Below are 19,535 nucleotides of genomic sequence, written 5' to 3'. Positions count from 1 at the left end.
AGTCATGAGGGTGGAAGACAACCTTCTCTCTATTTTCCGCACCATGCCTAGTTTTATAACCCTCAGTTATGCCTCCCCCTCCCCACACTCCTTAGTTGTCTTTTTCCTAAACAAAAACATTCCTAAACTTCCTAAACATTCCTAAATTTCCTAAACATTTCTCACTTCACTGATATACGTATTTATTTTTTTACTCTCAGGGATCTGCGTCTCAGAACCTCTTCGCGTTCGAGTCTTCCAAGATTTCCACATCTCTCTAAGGCTGCCATACTCGGTGAAGCGGTTTGAACAGATAGAACTTCGCCCCGTTCTGTACAACTACCAGCCTGATCCAGTCACTGTAAGCCAAACCCACACATGTCGTTTCCTTCTGAACAGCTCTTTGCTGTTGCTGGGAGTTTGTGGGGCCCCAATCCTCAGGATAGCGTAGAAATATCCACATTGCCTTCCTGTAATCTTCTGGGGTGCCAACTCAGAGCTTATTTTTTAACCTCTAACATCAGTGATTTTCAACCTTTTTCATCTCATGGCACACAGACAAGGTATTAAAATTGTCAAGGCACACCATCAGTTTTTTGATTATTGACAAGGCACACCATGCTGTTGATGGAGGGCTCATATCCTCCAATGGCCCTAATAATAAATGACCCTCCCCCAAACTCCCGCGGCACCCTGCAGACTATTTGCGGCACACCAGTGGTTGAAAACGGCTGCCCTAACGTTCTAAGCAGCTTGAGCCTTGCACACCGAGGAGACCTCTCCTCTGTTCCATCATGTCCTCCAATGCAGGAGACCTGTCATTTTAACAAATTTGAAAGAGGCTTTACATAGCCTCCCAGAATATATGCATGTATTTTCTAAGTCCGCCACTGCTTCTGGCAACAAACTTTGCAGGGCTCTGGACTTGTGGTGAAAGTGGGAAGCATGTCTGCCCCAAAGGTTGTGATCCATCTTTCAAGTTGTCTTCAGATAGCCTTCTGAAAAAAAGTGACATCTATCCCTAGGCCTCTTCAAGCTAATCCTAATTATTTATTTTTAAAACATATACCCTGCCTTTCCATTAAAAAATGCTCAAGGCAGCTTACAAAACCTAAACTAAATAAAAACACCATAAAAAGCATGGGTTGTGTTCAGAGAAGGTACATTCTGACAAAGCATGTTGGAAATCAGTGAGACCAAATACAGGTCACTATGGTCAGGTTCCTATTAATTTTAATGGTGCATTGTCTGGATTCACTTTCTTTGAATACAACCCCATCTAAGCAATCAAAACACCAGAGACACAGTTAATGAGTGGTTTAAAACACAATATAAGACAGCCAGCGAGAAGAAACCAAGAGTCCTGAGTGACAAACGCCTGTTCAAAAAGGAACTTTTTTTGTCCAACACTAGGAGACTGATAGAGAAAGGGCATAGTGAACCTCCCTTAGCAAGGTGCTCAGAACTAAGGTGTGGCCACTGAAAAGCTCCTTTCCTGTGTCCTAACCAAACATATGTTGTTGGTCTGTATATATCAATTAAGGCCTCTGGTCTGTGCATGCTTGTTAATCTTGTGGTTCGAAGTTCATGATCTATACCGTTTCATACTGCAAGTGAGGGGGTTACTTGTTACTCGGCGTATCTTCACTCCTTTATTCTAATATCTAACTTGACAATTTGGCAAGTATGGCTACATTATGTCGCTTAGGCCACAATCCTATGCACACTTTCCTGGGAGTAAGTCCCATTGAATGCAGTAAGACTTCTGAGTAAACATGTATAAAATTGTGTTGTTAGATTCCCATTCTTCTATTTTGGAAATATTATTTAACAGAACAGACATCACTAACTAGCGGTACAAATAATATCTGGAAAAAGTTCTACCTCGCTATATTGATCAGAGTCTTTGTATTGTATTGTAACCAAAAAAAACTCCTCTGTATCTAGATTGAGAAAAAGGTTGCTGAAATACATTGCAGTTCAAGAGCATAAGTAGTTTACTCTGCTGGTTAAAGTTTGCAGTCCTACATTAAAATTTTAAAAATAATGACTGAATCAAACCTTGTTGTCCTCTCCCTACCTCCCCTTCTTTAGGCTTTAGTGTACCTGGAACCTGCTGATGACATCTGCTCTCCGGCCACCGTAGGTCCAGCACGCAAGCAGAAAGTGGTTGTGCCTGGGAATTCAGCAATGCCCATGCCTTTTGTTTTGGTCCCCATGGGAGCCAGTGACATCCCCATAACTGTGGTTGCCCTTGGTGGCTGGGCAGCTGGGGACAAGGTTACCAAGAAACTACGGGTTGAGGTAAGAGATGTCCTTCTCCAGGAATGTTTTTCTACTCTGAAACCTGGTAGTCTTGCCCTACTCCCAGAACCATGGCTCTTTGTGTGATATGACAATTAACATGTGGATTCTACTTTAAAATCTGCATAACGGTCATCAGATTTGGCAGTCACACACATGCATTTCACTCTTCATATGTGTGCCACAAAGACGGGCCACTTTTTGTTTATCAGACTCAGGTTTCAATACTATTAATTCAATTCCTATCCTGTCTTTTCTCTCAAGGAGTTCAGGGTGGCTAATGTGGGGTTATTCCATTTTATGCTTACAACAACCCAGTGAGGTAGGTTAGACTAACATGGAGTGTCTGGCTAAAGATCACTCAACAAACTTGGTGGCTAAGCAAAGACTCAAACTCAGGCTTCTTTCATCCAATTTAGAAGCAGTAGGGTAGCTAGATAGGGTGCAAAGCACTAAGTTTTACAGGGAGCCTTACCACAGCATGCAAGTGGTCCCTCCCCTTCAGAGCAGTTGGGGGGAGCAAAATGGAGGTGTACACTTGCACACTGCAGTGAAGTGCTTTGCAAAACTTAGTGCAGGGAAGTTTCCCTGCAAAACTTAGTGCTTTGCACCCCCTCTAGCTACGCCACTGCTTCCAAGTTAAGCTGTACTTTTCATATTGGCCCTTTTCATATTGGTTCTTTCTCTTTTCCATTTTCAGAGAGAAGGAGCTTATCAGACAGAGGAATACACCATCCCCATAGATAATGAAGGTAGGAGAGAGCATCAAAGGTAAAGTTGGACTGCAGATGAATTCCTGCAATTGGGGTGGAATATGGTTCAAGCTCTTTAAAGTTTTAAATTCACTCCCAGCCCTGCCACAAATGCTGCATGTGCTATATCACCTGCCCCACATGATCAGCAGGTGATGAGCCTTTATTTAAAAGAACCTGAAAAGGTAAAAGAAAATAGATAACCCAATAGGTGGCCACAAACAGTGGGAGCCTATGGCACTTTTGGACTGCAATACTGGCTATAGCATAGAAATGGGGCCTGTGTTCCTGTTGTCCTCTTCTGCAGGATTCTCCCTGCTCCTTGCTTTGGCAAATTAGAGGCTAAGAACCAAATCCTATCCAACTTTCCAGCCCTGGTGTAACCATGCCAATGGGAGGCGCACTGCATCCTGTGGTGGGAGGCTAGTTACGGAGGCCTCCACAAGGTAGGGGAATGTTTGTCCCCTTTCCTCGGGATTGCATTGTCACTGCACCACTACTGGAAAGTTGGATAGGATTGGGCCCTAAACCCCTCTCAGGCCATGGAGAGGAGTTATATATGTCCAGAAGTGCGTTGTAGAGTGATGTCTCTCAAGGCTAGCATGGAGAGAGGTTGCAGATCTAGGATTCCATGTTCTTTGTAGGGTCTGTTGGGCTGGAGCCCTAAAGAACTCATTGTTGGCTGTTCTGTTTGGGACAGATGGACGCGTGAGATCCGTGGACATTGTAGGAGATATGCCTTCCAATGCTATTCCTGATGCGGACTTCAAAATGAGCGTCCGGTTGACAGGTGGGAAGAGAGAAAATGCAAAAATCTGAACCCTAAGTTTATCTTAGCTAGCATGTTCCAATGTTTAGGAGTGCTTCAAGATTGAACAGGTTTGTAAGGTTGTGCGCTGTCTATAAAAAAATATGCAAATAGTTAAAGATGTGGATAGGATATTTTATATTATCAGAATTATCAATACTCTTTAATGTTGTTTATTGAGAAGAAAATCCTCCTAGGGTTGCTTATCCCCAGTTTTGTTATCCACATTTGCTATTGTGAGTTGTCACTACGCTTCACTTCTATGCACTTACTTAGAATTGTTGCAGTCTGAACCTCTTGCGCAGTGGTGTAGCTAGAGGGGGTGCAAAGTGCGGTTTTTCAGGGAGCCTCACTACAGCATGCAAGGGGCCCCTCCCCTTCGGAGTCATTCCATGCAGGGGGAGCAAAACGGAGGGTAGTCTGGGGGTATTCTGGGGTGTGAGGAGGGGACAGTGGGGGGGCCATGGGCGGACCAGGCCTGGGAAGGGGGTGGAGTCAGGGTCTGGCACTTAGGCAGGATCCTAACTCTGCTCCTGAGTGACTCAGCCTAGTGCTGAGCTGCTTGGATCTGCGCCACCTCTTAGGTCGCGCAGATCCAAGTAGCCCCATTCGGGCCCCTATTGCATTACCCGGGATAAAGGGAATCAATTTCCTTTGCCCCTGGTTGTACCAGAGCCAGCCCCAACCCTGCACTGGATTGGGCTGCTCAAAAGATACTTACCCCAATACCCTTGAGGGACTGAATAACAGAAGAGGGAAAAGATAAATCTCACGTAATGGCTTTGGAGGTTTCAGCAAAAGATGCCTATTCCTCAGGGTCTCATATTTACAATACAGACTTTAAGTGGTTTCAGATTTATACTGTGAAGAGGCAGTACGGATCTCTAGCACAGAATTCTCAGAAGCCTTATCTAACGAAAAATCTCTTGGATCATCTGAGAAAGCCGTGACAATTCAATTTGTACAAGATTTATTTATTTATTGTGTTTAAATTTGGCTGCTCCTCCAAGGAGCTTAGCATAATGGACATTGTTCTCTCTCTCTCCCCCCCCCCCCCATCCTTTTATACTCACAACACCCATCCTGGGTGATATCTTGGGCAGTAAGCTTTGTGGCTTAGTGGGAAACTGAACCCTCGTCTCCAAGATACTGATCTCTGCACTCTCACTGTATAAAAGCCTGTGCAGCTTGAGTGATTTCTGTTATCGGAAATAATGATCAGTTTGATAAATGGCAACCCACACCAGGCACACAAGGCTGGCTCTGTAAAGACACAGGTGTAGAGCAGTTTCCCCAATCTGAATCCGTAGACCAACCAAACAAACAAGCAAACAAGCAAACCTGGACTTTCTGTTCCTTTATGTCTGCAAACTGAATTTCCTGGAATTTTTTTTTTTTACACAGTGACAGTCATTAGAGATGTAACAATTGCAGCTGCTCACAGGATTTTATTGCTTTTTATTGTTTATTTTTAACAGGATTTTATTGTTGCAAGCGATTTGGCAGCACTGGGTCCCATGAGGATAAATTTTTTTTAGAAAATCAAGTGCTATGGTCAGGGGAAATTTGAGGAAGCCCCTGAAGTAAAGCTCTGTCCAGGATCTTTGTCTAAAAGATTCTGATTAGAGGACTATGATTGGAGGGCTCTCAAAGAGGACTATGACTGGCTCTCCCAACATTTTTTGTTGGGACATAAAAGTAGCTAGGGCAAATTGGATGAAGACATTTGTGCCCAGAGAATGGATCTTTAACACTTTCCCTCCCATAGTGTTCGGAAATGGAAATGGTTATGCTGGGAAAGGTTAAATAGCTTTTAAAAAGAGGGGCTCAGGATATTTGCATGTTACATGTAGTGAGGTCCTGTGTTTACAGTTTTTGTGGGGTTCGGTAGTGCTTCAAAGGTCTGGAAAAATTGCTTGACCAGAGACAATAGCCAATAAAATAAATGTGTGTGTATTTGTATGATGGACAGCAGGCACATTCGGTGTGTGGGGAGGCAGGTGAGGCTGTGCGTGTGGGTTGTGTGTGCTTGCACACCTGACATGTGGCGGCGCTTTTCAAAGGACTCTGGTGAGGAGGCCCTGATGGACAGTGATGAGAAACCAGTCTCTCATTCTGTTCTCAACTGCTTAAAAACTATTGTCTGCTATTAACAGTAGGGCAGGTTTGCATCTCAAATTTAAATAGATTGATACAGCTCCCAAAGAATTCTGGAAATTATAATTCAGCATGGATGCTAAGAATTCTCTGCAGGGAGATTCTTAACTTGTCCCAGAGTTCCATGACTGGAAGTCATGGCAGTTAAAAAGATTTTAAACTTTTTATCTTATGTAATACAACGGATGTGTGTCGCTTAACAACCTTCTGCTTAATGACGAACTGAATATACAACAGTGATCAAAGCAGATAGAACAAAGAGGCTCTTAATGTAAAGAAGAGGCCATCAGTCTCTAGTAGCATGCACAGCTAGCAAGTGTCTGGCAGGGAATGTCTGTTTATACAACAAAGGCACTAGATTGGTGTGAATGTTCACTTAACGACCTAATCACATAACAACCAGGATGGGAGAATGTATCCCCGTCATTAAGTGGCTCCCCTCCAGGGAGGTACCTATTGCTTCCTTCATTCTTTTACTCTCCCACACTGAACCTCTGTTTCATCTTGGCACAGGATCACTGCCGACAGACACTCTCGAGAGTTCTCTGACCCCAGAGGGCGTGTCGTCTCTGCTTCGAGTTCCAAGGGGATGTGGGGAGCAAACCATGATCTTCCTGGCCCCTGGGGTATATGCTATGCGTTACCTGGATGAGACTGAGCAGTGGCTACAGCTGAAACCTGATAGCAAGGCGAAGGCACTGGAAAACATCCGCACAGGTGAGTGTGATGCAACTGGAACAGTCAGTTAGAAAACGTTTTCTTCCATATGAACTTCTGGGGAGGTACCTGGGCCGGTGGGTGGGGCCCTGCCTTGCATACTTTTGCTGGCTGAAGCACGGCTTGTATTCCTAAGGAGCAGTGTCTTCTCAGTGGAGGCCCCCTGCTTGTGGAATCATAGAGTTGGAAGAGATCATCTGAGTGCTCTTCTCCTTGCAGCTGGTACTACCGACTCCTCTCTGGCCTTTAGAAAATAATTGTAGTCTCTTTTATTTATGGTTTCACTTGAGTTTTAGACATACAGTAGTGGTATTTTTTTTTCTATTTAATGATTTTTGATTATATTTTATTTTATTTTTAATATTTTATTAAATATTTAATAAAAATAATAAATAAAAAATATTTTAAAATAAAAAAATTAAAAAATAATAAATAAATAAATAATAAAATAATAATAAATATTTTATTTTTGATTGGCTTTTAGAGCATGTATTAGCTGCTTTCTTCCCAGGGCAAATAGTAGCCATGGGGGACCTAATCCATATAGGGACCATGGCAGGGAAAAGAATGAAATTCTCTCCTTCCCCATCCCATGCTATGGTCAGACTCCTGTGACTGCTCTTTGGGGGGGGGGGCACAAGCACATAAGGGCCAACACAATGTGTCATTTGGCCCGGAGAAGAGGCAACAATAATTCAACCTATTTAAATCTGCAATGTCTGTATGCCTGTTCTGTTCTCACCTCCAGTCTTGGGTTTCTTTCAGAAAGCCCTTTCACGTCATTTTGCCTGTCCAAATTTTCTCCAGTGCTGATCTCTGGAAAATCTGGTTCTGCTAGTTTTGTAGCAAAAAGCTGGCTATCCGCAGGACTGATTGCTTGGTTCAGGTATCATCATAAACCCACTTCTGTACCCCATTTCATCTGAGAACTCCCTACATAATCAATATTCATTCATTGAGTACACAGGCCTACGAAATTAAGGGTCAGAAAAGTTCTTCCCAAATTTTATGGTGGTTTGATATGAATTTGGGGTGCCGATTACAAAAATGGCATCCGTTTTGCCCTCTCACATCTAGTTTTGGAAATTTCGTATAGCCTCATTAGTGAATGGTTCAAGCAGCTTCCTCATGAGGAAGCCATGTTGTAGGCTTCCTCATGGGGAAGGTGCTTGAAGCATTCACTAAAGAGGCTGTGCCGTGTCACCAAAACTAGACGTGATCGGGCAAAACGGATGCCCTTTTTGGAAACAGCACCCCAAATATACCCAGGAATTTGTGTAACGTTTAAGGAAGCAAAATGTGTGTTGGCCTGTGTTATCAGGCTCCCCCTTCACTTCCACACAGTAGGTAGCCTGGGCATATCTCCTTCATCCATCTGTGTAACAAAGTTGGTGGAAAAATCCCCATAAGGAGTTTTGCAGGTAGGGAGCAAAGAGTTTTGGCTGTACTGTACATGACTTCTTATCACTTGCACTATAGGCTACGAGCTCATCCTCACTTTCCGGAAGCGAGATGGGTCGTATGGAGCTTGGCTCACCCACCCTAGCAGCACCTGGTGAGCCCCCACTGCAAAGATGCTTGTGTGATCAGCAAGGGAGGAGGTCTGCATGGAAGTTGAGAAAACTGTGCTTCGGAAAACAAAACCACTCGAAGTTTCTCATGCATACATTAGCAGCCCGCTTTCTATTTTGTGTGGTGGTTGTTTGGCAGTGTATCTTACTTGTGTTAGAAGGTTGTGTGCCGTCTGCCTTTCCATCAGGATGCAGATATCTTGTTGTGTGTTCCTCTGAGGCAGGGGTGCCCAAACCCCGGCCCTGGGGCCACTTGTGGCCCTTGAGGCCCCTCAATGCAGCCTTCAGGGAGTCCCCAGTCTCCAATGAGCCTCTGGCCCTCCGGAGATTTGTTGGAGCCCGCACTGGCCTGACACAACTGCTCTCAGCGTGAGGGCAACTGTCTGACCTCTCGCATGAGCTGTGGGATGAGGGCTCCCTCCACTGCTTGCTGTTTCACGTCTGTGATGCAGCAGCGGCAGCGGCAGCAAAGGAAAGGCCAGCCTTGCTTTGTGCAAGGCCTTTTATAGACCTTGAGCTATTGCAAGACCTTCATTCATTCATATAAGTTCATCTTTAATATATTCATGTATGTATATTAAATACATAATATATGTAAATTTATTCAAATTTAAAATGTAAATTAATTCTTTTTTCCCCTGACCCCCGACACAGTGTCAGAGAGATGATGTGGCCCTCCTGCTAAAAACTTTGGACACCCCTGCTCTGAGGTATCTGGTGGGCCATTGTGAGGTGCAGGAAGCTGAATTAGATGGGCCTTTGTCCTGATCCAGTGGGGCTCTTATTATGTTCTTATCCCAAGTGCAGGGATGGGAATCGGACTAAAGAAGTCTGAGGGCATATCTACACTTCAGACCTTTATCCCTTTTGTACCATTGTAACTGTCATGACTCTCCTTCCAAAGAATCCTGGTAACTGCAGATTGATGGAGGCAGTGGTGTAGCTAGATGGGCTGCAAAGCACAAACTACCTCATTGCCCCTCCCCTTCAGAGCCATTCCCAGCGGTGGGAGCAAAATGGAGGCGAATGACTGAAGAGGAGGGGCTGCTTCCATGCCACAGTGAGGTTCCCTGCAAAATCTAGTGCTTTGCACCCCCTCTAGCTACATCACTGGGTGGAAGTCCTGAGATCCCCACTTATCAGAGGAGGGGTTAAAGAATCCATTTACCTGTGTCTTGGCTTGGCTGAGAATAAGTCAGTAAGCAGAGCCAACCTTGATGGTCTTTTTCTTTTGCCACTACTTGCCTGCCCTTTGACCTCTGTCATTTCAGGCTGACCGCTTTTGTGGTGAAAGTTTTATCACTGGCCCGTCAGTACCATGCGGTTGATGAGACCAAGATCCGTGAGTCTGTGCAGTGGCTGCTGAGAAAGCAAAATGAGTCTGATGGCTCCTTCCACGATCCACACCTTGTCTATCACCGGGAGATGCAGGTGAGCTGTCAAGCAGCAATCTCTGCTTTCTGACAGCCTCCCAGTTGCACCCGTGAGCTCCCACAGCATTGCTGTGTGCATGGTCATCAGAACACATAAAGACCCAAAACTTTACTATCATGATCTGGTCCAGCGATTTTCAACCTTTTTCATCTCATGGCACACTGACAAGGCACAAAAATTGTCAAGGCACACCATCAGTTTTTTGACAATTGACAAGGCACACAGCACTGACAGCAGGGGCTCACGTCCCCCAGTAGCCCTACTAACAAATGATCCTCCTCCAAACTCCCACGGCACACCTACAGACCGTCTGCGGCACACCAGTGTGCCACGGCACCATGGTTGAAAAATGGCTGATTCTGGTCATGTGCCCTCTTTCTTGTCTCCTCAGGGTGGTGTCGGTGGCCTGCATGCAAAAGTCTCACTTACAGCCTTCGTCACCATTGCACTGAAGCAGGCCTTGGTCATGTACGAGGGAAAAGAGTTGGAAGCAGAGAAGCAGGAACAGCTAAGCCAAGTGGTATGACACAAGAAGAAGGGGTTAGAAGCAGAGTTTGAAACTCTCGGCAGTCGCACTTCACGTGTGGAAACACTAATACCTTGGGTGTCACTGATGTCACAGCATCATTCAATGTCAGGATGTCACATGATGCGCTGATGTCATTTCTGGGTTTGCAATGTGCCTGCCCCCCCCATTCCTTCTGTCAAACCATGACAGACCTCCAAGTGCAGCACTGAACATAAGAACATAAGAACAGCCCCACTGGATCAGGCCATAGGCCCATCTAGTCCAGCTTCCTGTATCTCACAGCGGCCCACCAAATGCCCCAGGGAGCACACCAGATAACAAGACACCTGCAAGGCATCCTGGGAATTGTAGTTAAGAACATAAGAACAGCCCCACTGGATCAGGCCATAGGCCCATCTAGTCCAGCTTCCTGTATCTCACAGCGGACCACCAAGCAGCCCACTGTGCTTGGAGGTTTGCCGTGGCTGGGCAGAAGAGGAGAGTTGGCTGGGAAGCTTCCTCCCTTTTCTTTGCCTGTTTGGCTCCAACTCGTTGTCTCTATAGATCAGCAGAGGAGGGATGGGGTGGGGTGAATCAACAAGGTCTACACTGAAGAGCAGAGGGCAACAAGAAATTGCCTTGATGACTCCCAAACTGACTAATTCTATCCCATTCTCTTCCAGAAACGGAGCTTGGCTCAAGCTACCTCCTTCCTTGCTCGATCCTTGAATGGTCGTTCTCTGGGTGCCTACCCTGTCGCCATTTCCAGCTATGCCCTCTCACTTGCATCAGATGACTCATCGGCCATTGCAGCAGCTGAGACCCGTCTGAAGTCGCTCGCAAGACAGGATATAAGTAAGAGCTCAGAATTGGACTCTTAGGGCCCAACCCTATCCAACTTTCCAGCACCAGGGCAGCTGCAATGCAGCCCCAAGGTAAGGGAACAAATCCCTTGAGGAGGCCTCTGTGACTGCCATGCCACCACAGGAAGCAGTCCATACCCCATAGGCACAGCAGCACCGGCACTGGAAAATTGGATAGGATTGGGCCCTTAGTCAGCTCCATCCCCAAGGAAGAAATTCATGTAGATCTAAACATGCAACAGGATAAGGCCCAGACTATATGTTACATGCAAATGAATGTAATAGTAACCAAAGCCCATTTATAAAGTGGAAAGGGAACAACTGGGCTTGAGGAATTAGTGAGTAGGGGGCTGTTTTCCCTGTTTCCACACTTTTGATCTCCCCAAAGCAGATCCATCTCCCTAAGTCAAGGTTCTAAAGAAATCCGAACACCCATTTGAAAACCCTGCTTGGAGAGAAAATACTGGGGTGCTACCTTTTAGTCTTCTTCTGCAGGGCAAATAGCAATGAAGGGTGGCATTCAGACCCAGTACTGCATCTTAGATCCAAACCAGTAGCTTTTGCACTTGCTATTAATTACAAGTATAACCTAATTATTCACAGATTTTTCACCCAGTTTTATCTCAACTGTTTATCTGAGAAGAGCCCTTTAAATTAAAGGGAAAATAGTCTTAACAATAGCCTCATTAATGTGAGAGAGGGCAACCAGCTGACAATCCTTCAATCATTCTCTCTCCAGGTACTTAGAACAGCTTCACTCCAAGGCAAGCGACCCCCCCCTTCCCCCTGAGCGCATGAAAGAACGATAATCACTTTGCATTGCATTCTTTCTAAGCTCCTGTGCTAAGCTCCGGGTGACGGGAGGGTCACTGGTTCGGAGAAAAGCCTTTCTAAGCACCTGGAGACAGACAGATTGATGGATTGTCTGCCTAATGACTCTGTCTTACATCACAAAGGTCAGCAGAGCTGTTTTTAAATCACAAAGGGAGCAAAGGGACATTGTTTTTTAAATGAATTTGCTTGAATGCAATTTTTGCTATCCAAATGAGTTCTGGGAACCCTCATGAATAAGGAGACATAGGGTCCAATCCTATCCAACTTTCCAGCACCTTTGCAGCTGCAATGCAGCCCCAAGGTAATGTAACAAATGTTACTATACCTTGAAGAGGCCTCCGTGATTGCCTCCCCACCGCAGGATGTATGCCCCAATGGCACAGCCGCACTGGCACTGGAAAATTGAATAGGATTGGGCCCTCAACTTATAATTTTATTTTTTTAATGTGGGGAGTCCTAACCGTGGATCTTTGGTGTCACATGTGTGTTGGCTCTGAATTCTGTTCTCTCACACTCATGCTTCTAGACGGCACAGTGGTGTTTTGGGCAGTGGAAGATCGGGACCGACTGCGGGAGGAGAAGAATCCTGGCCGAGTTCCATCAGCCTCTGCCATCTCAGTGGAGGCCACAGCCTACGGGCTTCTATACTTAGTGAAGCAAAAAGACACTGCAATGGCCAGCAAGGTGGCTCGCTGGCTGACGGAGCAGAGGAACTACGGAGGGGGTTTCAAATCTACACAGGTACCATCTGATATAATGACAGTGCCTGCCTTTCATCAGTGGAGTGATGGTAGGGTACCTAACAGCCCAATTCTATCCACACTTTCCCGGGAGTAAGCCCCATTGACTCTAATGGGACTTACTTCTAAGTAGACATGCATAGGATTGGGCTGTAAAAGGTGGTTGGCAACATTCAGTCTCGAAAGACTATGGTATAAACCTACAGCACTTGGTATTCCCAGGTACATCCCAGTACTAACCAGGCCTGACCCTGCTTAGCTTCCAAGATCAGATGAGATCAGACATGTGCAGGGTAACAGTTGCTGCAAAAGAGGGTTGGGAAAGCAGTATATAAATATTAATCATCATCATAACTAGGACTTTTTTTAAAGGGCAGTTTGATTTATTAGGAAGGCAGGGATTGTCATGAATACAGGGTAATTCCTTGGAAATTGGCTCAAAAATAATGAATGGTAGACAATGACAGGATTGGATCTCAGTATGGGTCCAACACAGGCCTGAACTAGGCATGCAGTGAGTGGAGTGGATCGTACCACACTGCAAGTGTGGGATTCCTTTTTGGCTGTGTTCCTGTGCTTAAAAGATAACAACAAATCCCTCACTATAAATCAGGGGTGCCCAAACCCCAGCCTGGGGGCCACTTGCAGCCCTCAAGGACTCCCAATCTGGCCTGAGGGTAGCCCCTAGTCTCCAATGGACCTCTAGCCCTCTGGAGACTTGCTGGAGCCCATTCTGGCCCAATGCAACTGTTCTCAATGTGAGGGCGACTGTTTTGACCTCTCGCATGAGCTGTGGGATGAGGGCTTCCTCCACTGCTTGCTGTTTCATATCTGTTATGCAGCAGAGGCAATGAAGGAAAGGTTGGTCTTGCTTTGTATAGGGCCTTCTATAGGCCTTGAGCTATTGCAAGACCTTTATTCATTCATATAAGTTCCATCTCTAATATATTCGTTTATGTAAATGTATGTAAATTTATTCAAATTTGAAATCTAAATTAATTCTTTTTTATTCCCGGCCCCTGACACAGTGTCAGAGAGATGATGTGGCCCTCCTGCCAAAAAGTTTGGACACCCCTGCTATAAATAAACAAAATTCAGCAGGGAAGGGGCTGAGCTAGAACCTTTCTCCCTAAAATGCTTGCCACTGTGTGTTTCCACATGGGGGGGATATTCGGAAATGAAATAATCTACCTGTAGCCTACAGCGGTACACTCCATTTTACTGCCTTGGGATTCTGTCACCTCATTCAGCTATAAGCTGCAGACCAGATGCAAGCGTAGGCACTTGCTGGGTCCCTGGTTAACTGGTGAAGAGACCTACTGAGCCTGAGAATGCTACTGTTTTAGGGTTGGGGCCTACTGAATTGGCTGATGAGCATTAGTGATGATCAATAGTGAGGTGAAAAGCAGTGTGCCCCAAGGATCTGTCCTGGGACCGGTGCTCTTCAACCTCTTCATAAATGATCTGGAGACAGGGTTGAGCAGTGAGGTGGCTAAGTTTGCAGACGACACCAAACTTTTCCGAGTGGTGAAGACCAGAAGTGATTGTGAGGAGCTCCAGAAGGATCTCTCCAAACTGGCAGAATGGGCAGCAAAATGGCAGATGCATTTCAATGTAAGTAAGTGTAAAGTCATGCATATTGGGGCAAAAAATCAAAACTTCACATATAGGCTGATGGGTTCTGAGCTGTCTGTGACAGATCAGGAGAGAGATCTTGGGGTGGTGGTGGACAAGTCAATGAAAGTGTTGACCCAATGTGCGGCAGCAGTAAAGAAGGCCAATTCTATGCTTGGGATCATTAGAAAAGGTATTGAGAACAAAACAGCTAATATTATAATACCATTGTACAAATCGATGGTAAGGCCACACCTGGAGTATTGTGTCCAGTTCTGGTCGCCGCATCTCAAAAAGGATATAGTGGAAATGGAGAAGGTGCAAAAGAGGGCAACTAAGATGATTACTGGGCTGGGGCACCTTCCTTATGAGGAAAGGCTATGGCGTTTGGGCCTCTTCAGCCTAGAAAAGAGACGCCTGAGGGGGGACATGATTGAGACATACAAAATTATGCAGGGGAAGGACAGAATGGATAGGGAGATGCTCTTTACACTCTCACATAACACCAGAAGCAGGGACATCCACTAAAATTGAGTGTTGGGAGGGTTAGGACAGACAAAAGAAAATATTTCTTTACTCAGCGTGTGATTGGTCTGTGGAACTCCTTGCCGCAGGATGTGGTGATTGCATCTGGCCTGGATGCTTTAAAAGGGGATTGGACAAGTTTCTGGAGGAAAAATCCATTACAGGTTACAAGCCATGATGTGTATGTGCAACCTCCTGATTTTCGAAATGGGCTGTGTCAGTTGTAAGGGAGGGCACCAGGATGCAGATCTCTTGTTATCAGGTGTGCTCCCTGGGGCATTTGTTGGGCCGCTGTGAGATACAGGAAACTGGATGGGCCTATGGCCTGATCCAGTGGGGCTGTTCTTATGTCTTCTGTTCATATGCCAGGATGGTAGTGGAAGAAGTGGAAGACATATATCTGAACCACACAGTGTGGATTTGGTGCTTGGACAGCAGGCACAAGCAGTGTGATCACTGTTAACACTGTGTTAGGGGGGCATCTGCCCCAAGTGGATGGAGCCTCCAGTGTCCCACTTTCTGTTTGGTGTCTGCAATACTCCTTGTGTGTTGGAAAGGACACAGTCTGCACTTCCCCCACCCCTTAAAAAAATAGCTGGCAAAATACTCGACCTCTCTTTCTAGGACACAGTGGTGGGACTGGAAGCTCTGTCGCAGTACTGGATCAGCACTTACAGTGAGGAAGAAAATGAACTGAAAGTGACCCTCACTGTCCCTGGGAAAGGTTTGCCAATGCGCTTCTCATTTGGGAGATCTAATGATCCGGTCCAAGAAGAGCTGCAGGTAGGTGAACTTGCATTGCCTCCCCTTTTTGGGGCAGCAGCTAGTTCTGCCCCAGTAAGTGCCACTGGTTGGTTTCCCATTGGTTGGGCAGGCCCAACAATCAGGGCTGTGTGTCTTCTTTGCTTCTCAGACATGACTTCCACCCAGGCCTCCATAGTGCCTCAAATGATGTAGCAGAATTTTTGGGTTTGCTCATTCACACTCTTGCTGGTTTTTTTGTTCTCCTTCAGTTTCCCTTGGGGAGTAACATCCATGTAAAAGTGGAAGGAAAAGGGAAAGGGACTTTGACAGTAAGTATCGTTTTAAAAAAGTTATTGATTTATTTATCTGTTGCAACTCACAGCCACCTTGCGCTAATGCACTGAACCACTTGCAGGAATCCTGGTCAGCATTTCTTTCCCCTGCTCTGCGCATACTGCCTGTTACAGAAATGTCTAGTCTGTTAAAGAAACAAAGAAGTCTAAGGGAGTAGCAATCTTCTTACCTCTCGTGCTTGAATGGGGTCTGATGATTTGAGTGGCAGGGATTGAAGCAGGACTCCTGAGATCATCTGTAGCCTGTTGGGCTTTGGTGATGGTGAAGCCAGTGGGCAGGTTCACAGAGTCGGTTCTCTTCTGTTTTTGCTCCCTGCAGGTCCTGAAACAGTTTCAAGTCTTGACTATGCAGAACACATCCTGCCAAACCCTTGGCTTAGAGGTGAAGCTGAGTGGCTCCATTTCACGCCCGTGTAAGTCAGAGCTGGGGACTGGAAGCCAATTTGAAACGTTTTTCCCCAGATCTGCTTGTCAGAACCAGGGCTGCATGTGCTTAAAAAGCAATACACTGAGGGACAGTGGTGGAGCTAGAGGGAGTTCAAAGCGCTAAGTTTTGCAGGGAGCCTTACCACAGCATGTAAGTGCCCCTCCCTTGGAGCTCAGCACTCAAGCTTAGCTTTGTAGTGAAAAGGACTAGAGGCTTATGACAGAAAAGAGGTAGGGAGGTTTTAAGAAGCTGAAATCTGTGCCAAATACTCCAGTCTGTGCTTGTGCAGGATGAGCATGGAATCACAGCTCAAACATGCTTGCACTCGCCCTCTCTCTCAATCCTGCACCTATTTTTGTGGGTTTATTTAAAGCGTGAATACATATTATACCCAGCAGGAATACCTTTGCAAAAGTGGCAGTTTAACGTGTATTTTTCAGGGGTGGAGATCATATGCAAGAGGGGGAAAGAATTGGCAGGCAGGAGGCTATTTCCCCCCCCCCCTTATTTTTGGAGCCTACCTTGAGAGCCAAAATTAAAACTGCCTAATGGGGTGTTCAGAGGGAGAATCAGTCAGGGGATTGATCAGACTATAGTTCTGCAGTAGATCACCTGCTTTGCATGCAGAAAGTACCCAGGTTTGTTCCTGGCATCTTTCATTTTGCCTCCTTGCAATAGCTCTTAACGACTATGATTACTACTACGAATATGAAGATGGCGCCCCAAGTGAACCGTCATCCCTGCCTGCTGACCAGCCACTGTCCCCTATCCACTTGTTTGATGCTCGACAGCGTCGCAGGAGGGAAGCCAAAGATCCTGGACAGCCACAACGTGATGTCACCTACAAAGTGTGTTATTGGTAAGTTGGGAGCCCCGGGGGGGCTAGCATCAAATGAGCTGTTTGGGGAGATTCCAGTTTCCCTTTTACCTCATTTTATATTTGAACCTATCACTGCAGTTCTTGTTGGCTTTTCCACCTCTGACTTCATTGTTTATACGGTGTTTCACAATGTGAATGAACATGGGCAGTGCCACAATGTCCACTGGCAACCCTTCCTGGACCTCGTCATTTACCCCATTGCAAAATTTTGGAGTGGAAGCCTATTGTGTTTCTGCATGTTCGAGTCCTGCACAAATGATAGGCACCTGGATTTGAAGCTTTAAACCAAAAACAAACTCTGGAAAGTTTTGATGTTTCCAGTTTTTTAGGGACATACAGCTAAATTCCTACTGATTCTTCTTCTTCTTCTCCTCAGAGAGCCCTCTTACCTTGGGATGGATAAGCCTATAATCAGGTTTTTTTTCTGGAATCCTGGCTCAGACCAAGAACTGGATCCATTCTCAACACTCCTAGCTAATTAGTACTTCCCATATCTTTTAGAAGTCCAGGAAATAGTAAAAAAAAGTTAATAGCAGGAGTAGATTTTCAGGAAGGAAAGAGAACTCCTAAAATTCAACTTCCAAACTTAAGATACTGTCAGATTCTCCTTATTCATCATAAAAATAACACAGAGAGATCATATTCCAAGTTATGCCCTTTGGTCTGTAACTTGGAATATGATTTGGTTCCAGCAGCTATAAGGAGTTGTCAAGGGAACCCTCTCTCCCTTCACTCCCTGCCTTAGTTCACATACATGCATTGAAGAGCACTGGTTATTACCTGAAACATAGGGCTGGCACACTTCCACCCAAGCCTCTTGGGTGGCTCTAGCCAGGATTTTACTTGCACACAGGTTTCAATATATAAATGCTAAATATTATCATTAAGTGCTGAAATACCTGCCTATAGCCATTGATACCATTGACTATCATTATTAAAAACATATACATAGTAGCCTGTTAAAGGTACAGATCTGTAACATTTCCCCCAATGCAATCACATACCATAGTAGCCTCAAGTCTAATATAGTAAAAATTCACTGTGAAATGAATGAGGACCCACTTGACATTGCTTCATGACCCACAGTTTGAGAAGCACTGCCTAAGCTTTTACCCATATATGCTTGCATTGTTCATGGCTCATCTATTTTATCCGCTTTATGCATTTACTTTGCAATTGCTTATCTTTGACAGATTTCAGAGCAGGAGCATGTTTTGTTCCTGTGATCCAAGAACAATGGATGGTAGAGAACATTTGTTTCCTTACCACGGGCTGCATTGCCGCTGCATCTGCACTGGAAAGTTGGATAGGATTGGGCCCTAGAGAAGGACAACTCACTGAAAAGTTAATAGCCCACAAAGGCTAAAGCAGAGATAATAATTTACTTGGAATCAGGGATTGTGTGTGCAAAAGCAGGGAAGCTGGAGCACATGAGAGCCTGCAGAGATGCATTTTTCTCATCAAGATGACAGCCCACAGAAGGAAGTCCTTGTTCTCACCTCCCCAATCCACTTCCTTTCCCTTTCCCTACAGGAGACAACCAGGGGCGCGTGTCTCAGGAATGGTCATTGCTGACATCACTCTCCTTAGTGGCTTCCAGCCAGACAAGGATGATCTTGACAAGGTGGTTTTCTGAAATGATAAGTGTCTGTCTAGGAATTGTCATAGACTTGAACCCAGAAACTCTCTTCTCCATTTGTCTCAGGGATGTGGGGAGAGAATATATGGTTACCCAGCAGTTGGGAGTGGGACACCACTATACATCCTTGAAGCGATGGTGGTGATGTGATGATGTCACCACAATTACTTCCGATTCGGGGGGGGGGGGAGAGGGGCGCTAAACAGAGTGGTGGACTCAGGCAGGAAAAATCCCAGGACTGCCACTGCATCCTTTTTCTGTTTAGTGTCCTGGACAGGGTGATCAGATGTCCTCTTTTTCCAGGACTTGTCCTCTTATTAAGCTTCGTGTCCTAGAAAAGAACTTAAATTTTGGCAAGGGCTTAAAACATTTTTGTTTCATTTTGCTTTTGGGATGTCTGCCTCCTGTGCCTCTATAGCAGTTCCTTGAATATTTTTTGCCCTCCTTCAATTGGTGTTCCGCCCCATTGTATTTCCTTTTTCGATTGTAGTATTGTATTTGCTTTTTTTTTTTACTCTATTGTATATTGTCTTTTTATTTTTATTTATTTTTAACTCTATAAATTGTAAGGCGCCTTGGGCATCTGCTTTCAGCGGTGGAATGGCAGGCTAGAAATCTTTTAAATAAAATAAAATAAAAATAAATAAATGTCCTCCTTTTCCCTGTGAGCGGGCCTTGCAGGCAGC

General features: G+C 45.3%; 1 protein-coding gene across 1 annotated transcript in view; it reads left to right on the top strand.

Annotated features, from left to right (window-relative positions):
• Positions 1 to 2,079: 2,079 nt before the first annotated feature.
• The window catches only part of LOC136640349 (complement C4-like), a 30,224-nt gene continuing 12,768 nt past the window's right edge, over positions 2,080 to 19,535 (top strand). Inside the window, exons 1-14 of the mRNA XM_066615410.1 lie at positions 2,080 to 2,283; positions 2,984 to 3,035; positions 3,736 to 3,825; positions 6,514 to 6,717; positions 8,197 to 8,272; positions 9,560 to 9,719; positions 10,114 to 10,242; positions 10,914 to 11,085; positions 12,454 to 12,668; positions 15,431 to 15,589; positions 15,820 to 15,879; positions 16,223 to 16,316; positions 17,009 to 17,189; positions 18,744 to 18,834. Coding sequence (XP_066471507.1) covers positions 2,170 to 2,283; positions 2,984 to 3,035; positions 3,736 to 3,825; positions 6,514 to 6,717; positions 8,197 to 8,272; positions 9,560 to 9,719; positions 10,114 to 10,242; positions 10,914 to 11,085; positions 12,454 to 12,668; positions 15,431 to 15,589; positions 15,820 to 15,879; positions 16,223 to 16,316; positions 17,009 to 17,189; positions 18,744 to 18,834 — 1,797 coding nt within the window. The 5' untranslated portion in view covers positions 2,080 to 2,169. The remainder of the gene's footprint in view (positions 2,284 to 2,983; positions 3,036 to 3,735; positions 3,826 to 6,513; positions 6,718 to 8,196; positions 8,273 to 9,559; positions 9,720 to 10,113; positions 10,243 to 10,913; positions 11,086 to 12,453; positions 12,669 to 15,430; positions 15,590 to 15,819; positions 15,880 to 16,222; positions 16,317 to 17,008; positions 17,190 to 18,743; positions 18,835 to 19,535) is intronic.

This window comes from Tiliqua scincoides, chromosome 2, assembly GCF_035046505.1.
Source record: "Tiliqua scincoides isolate rTilSci1 chromosome 2, rTilSci1.hap2, whole genome shotgun sequence".
In the NCBI taxonomy this organism is placed as follows: Eukaryota; Metazoa; Chordata; class Lepidosauria; order Squamata; family Scincidae; genus Tiliqua; species Tiliqua scincoides.
The sequence above is the reverse complement of the archived record's forward strand: the minus strand, read 5'-3'. Positions and strand labels throughout refer to the sequence as shown.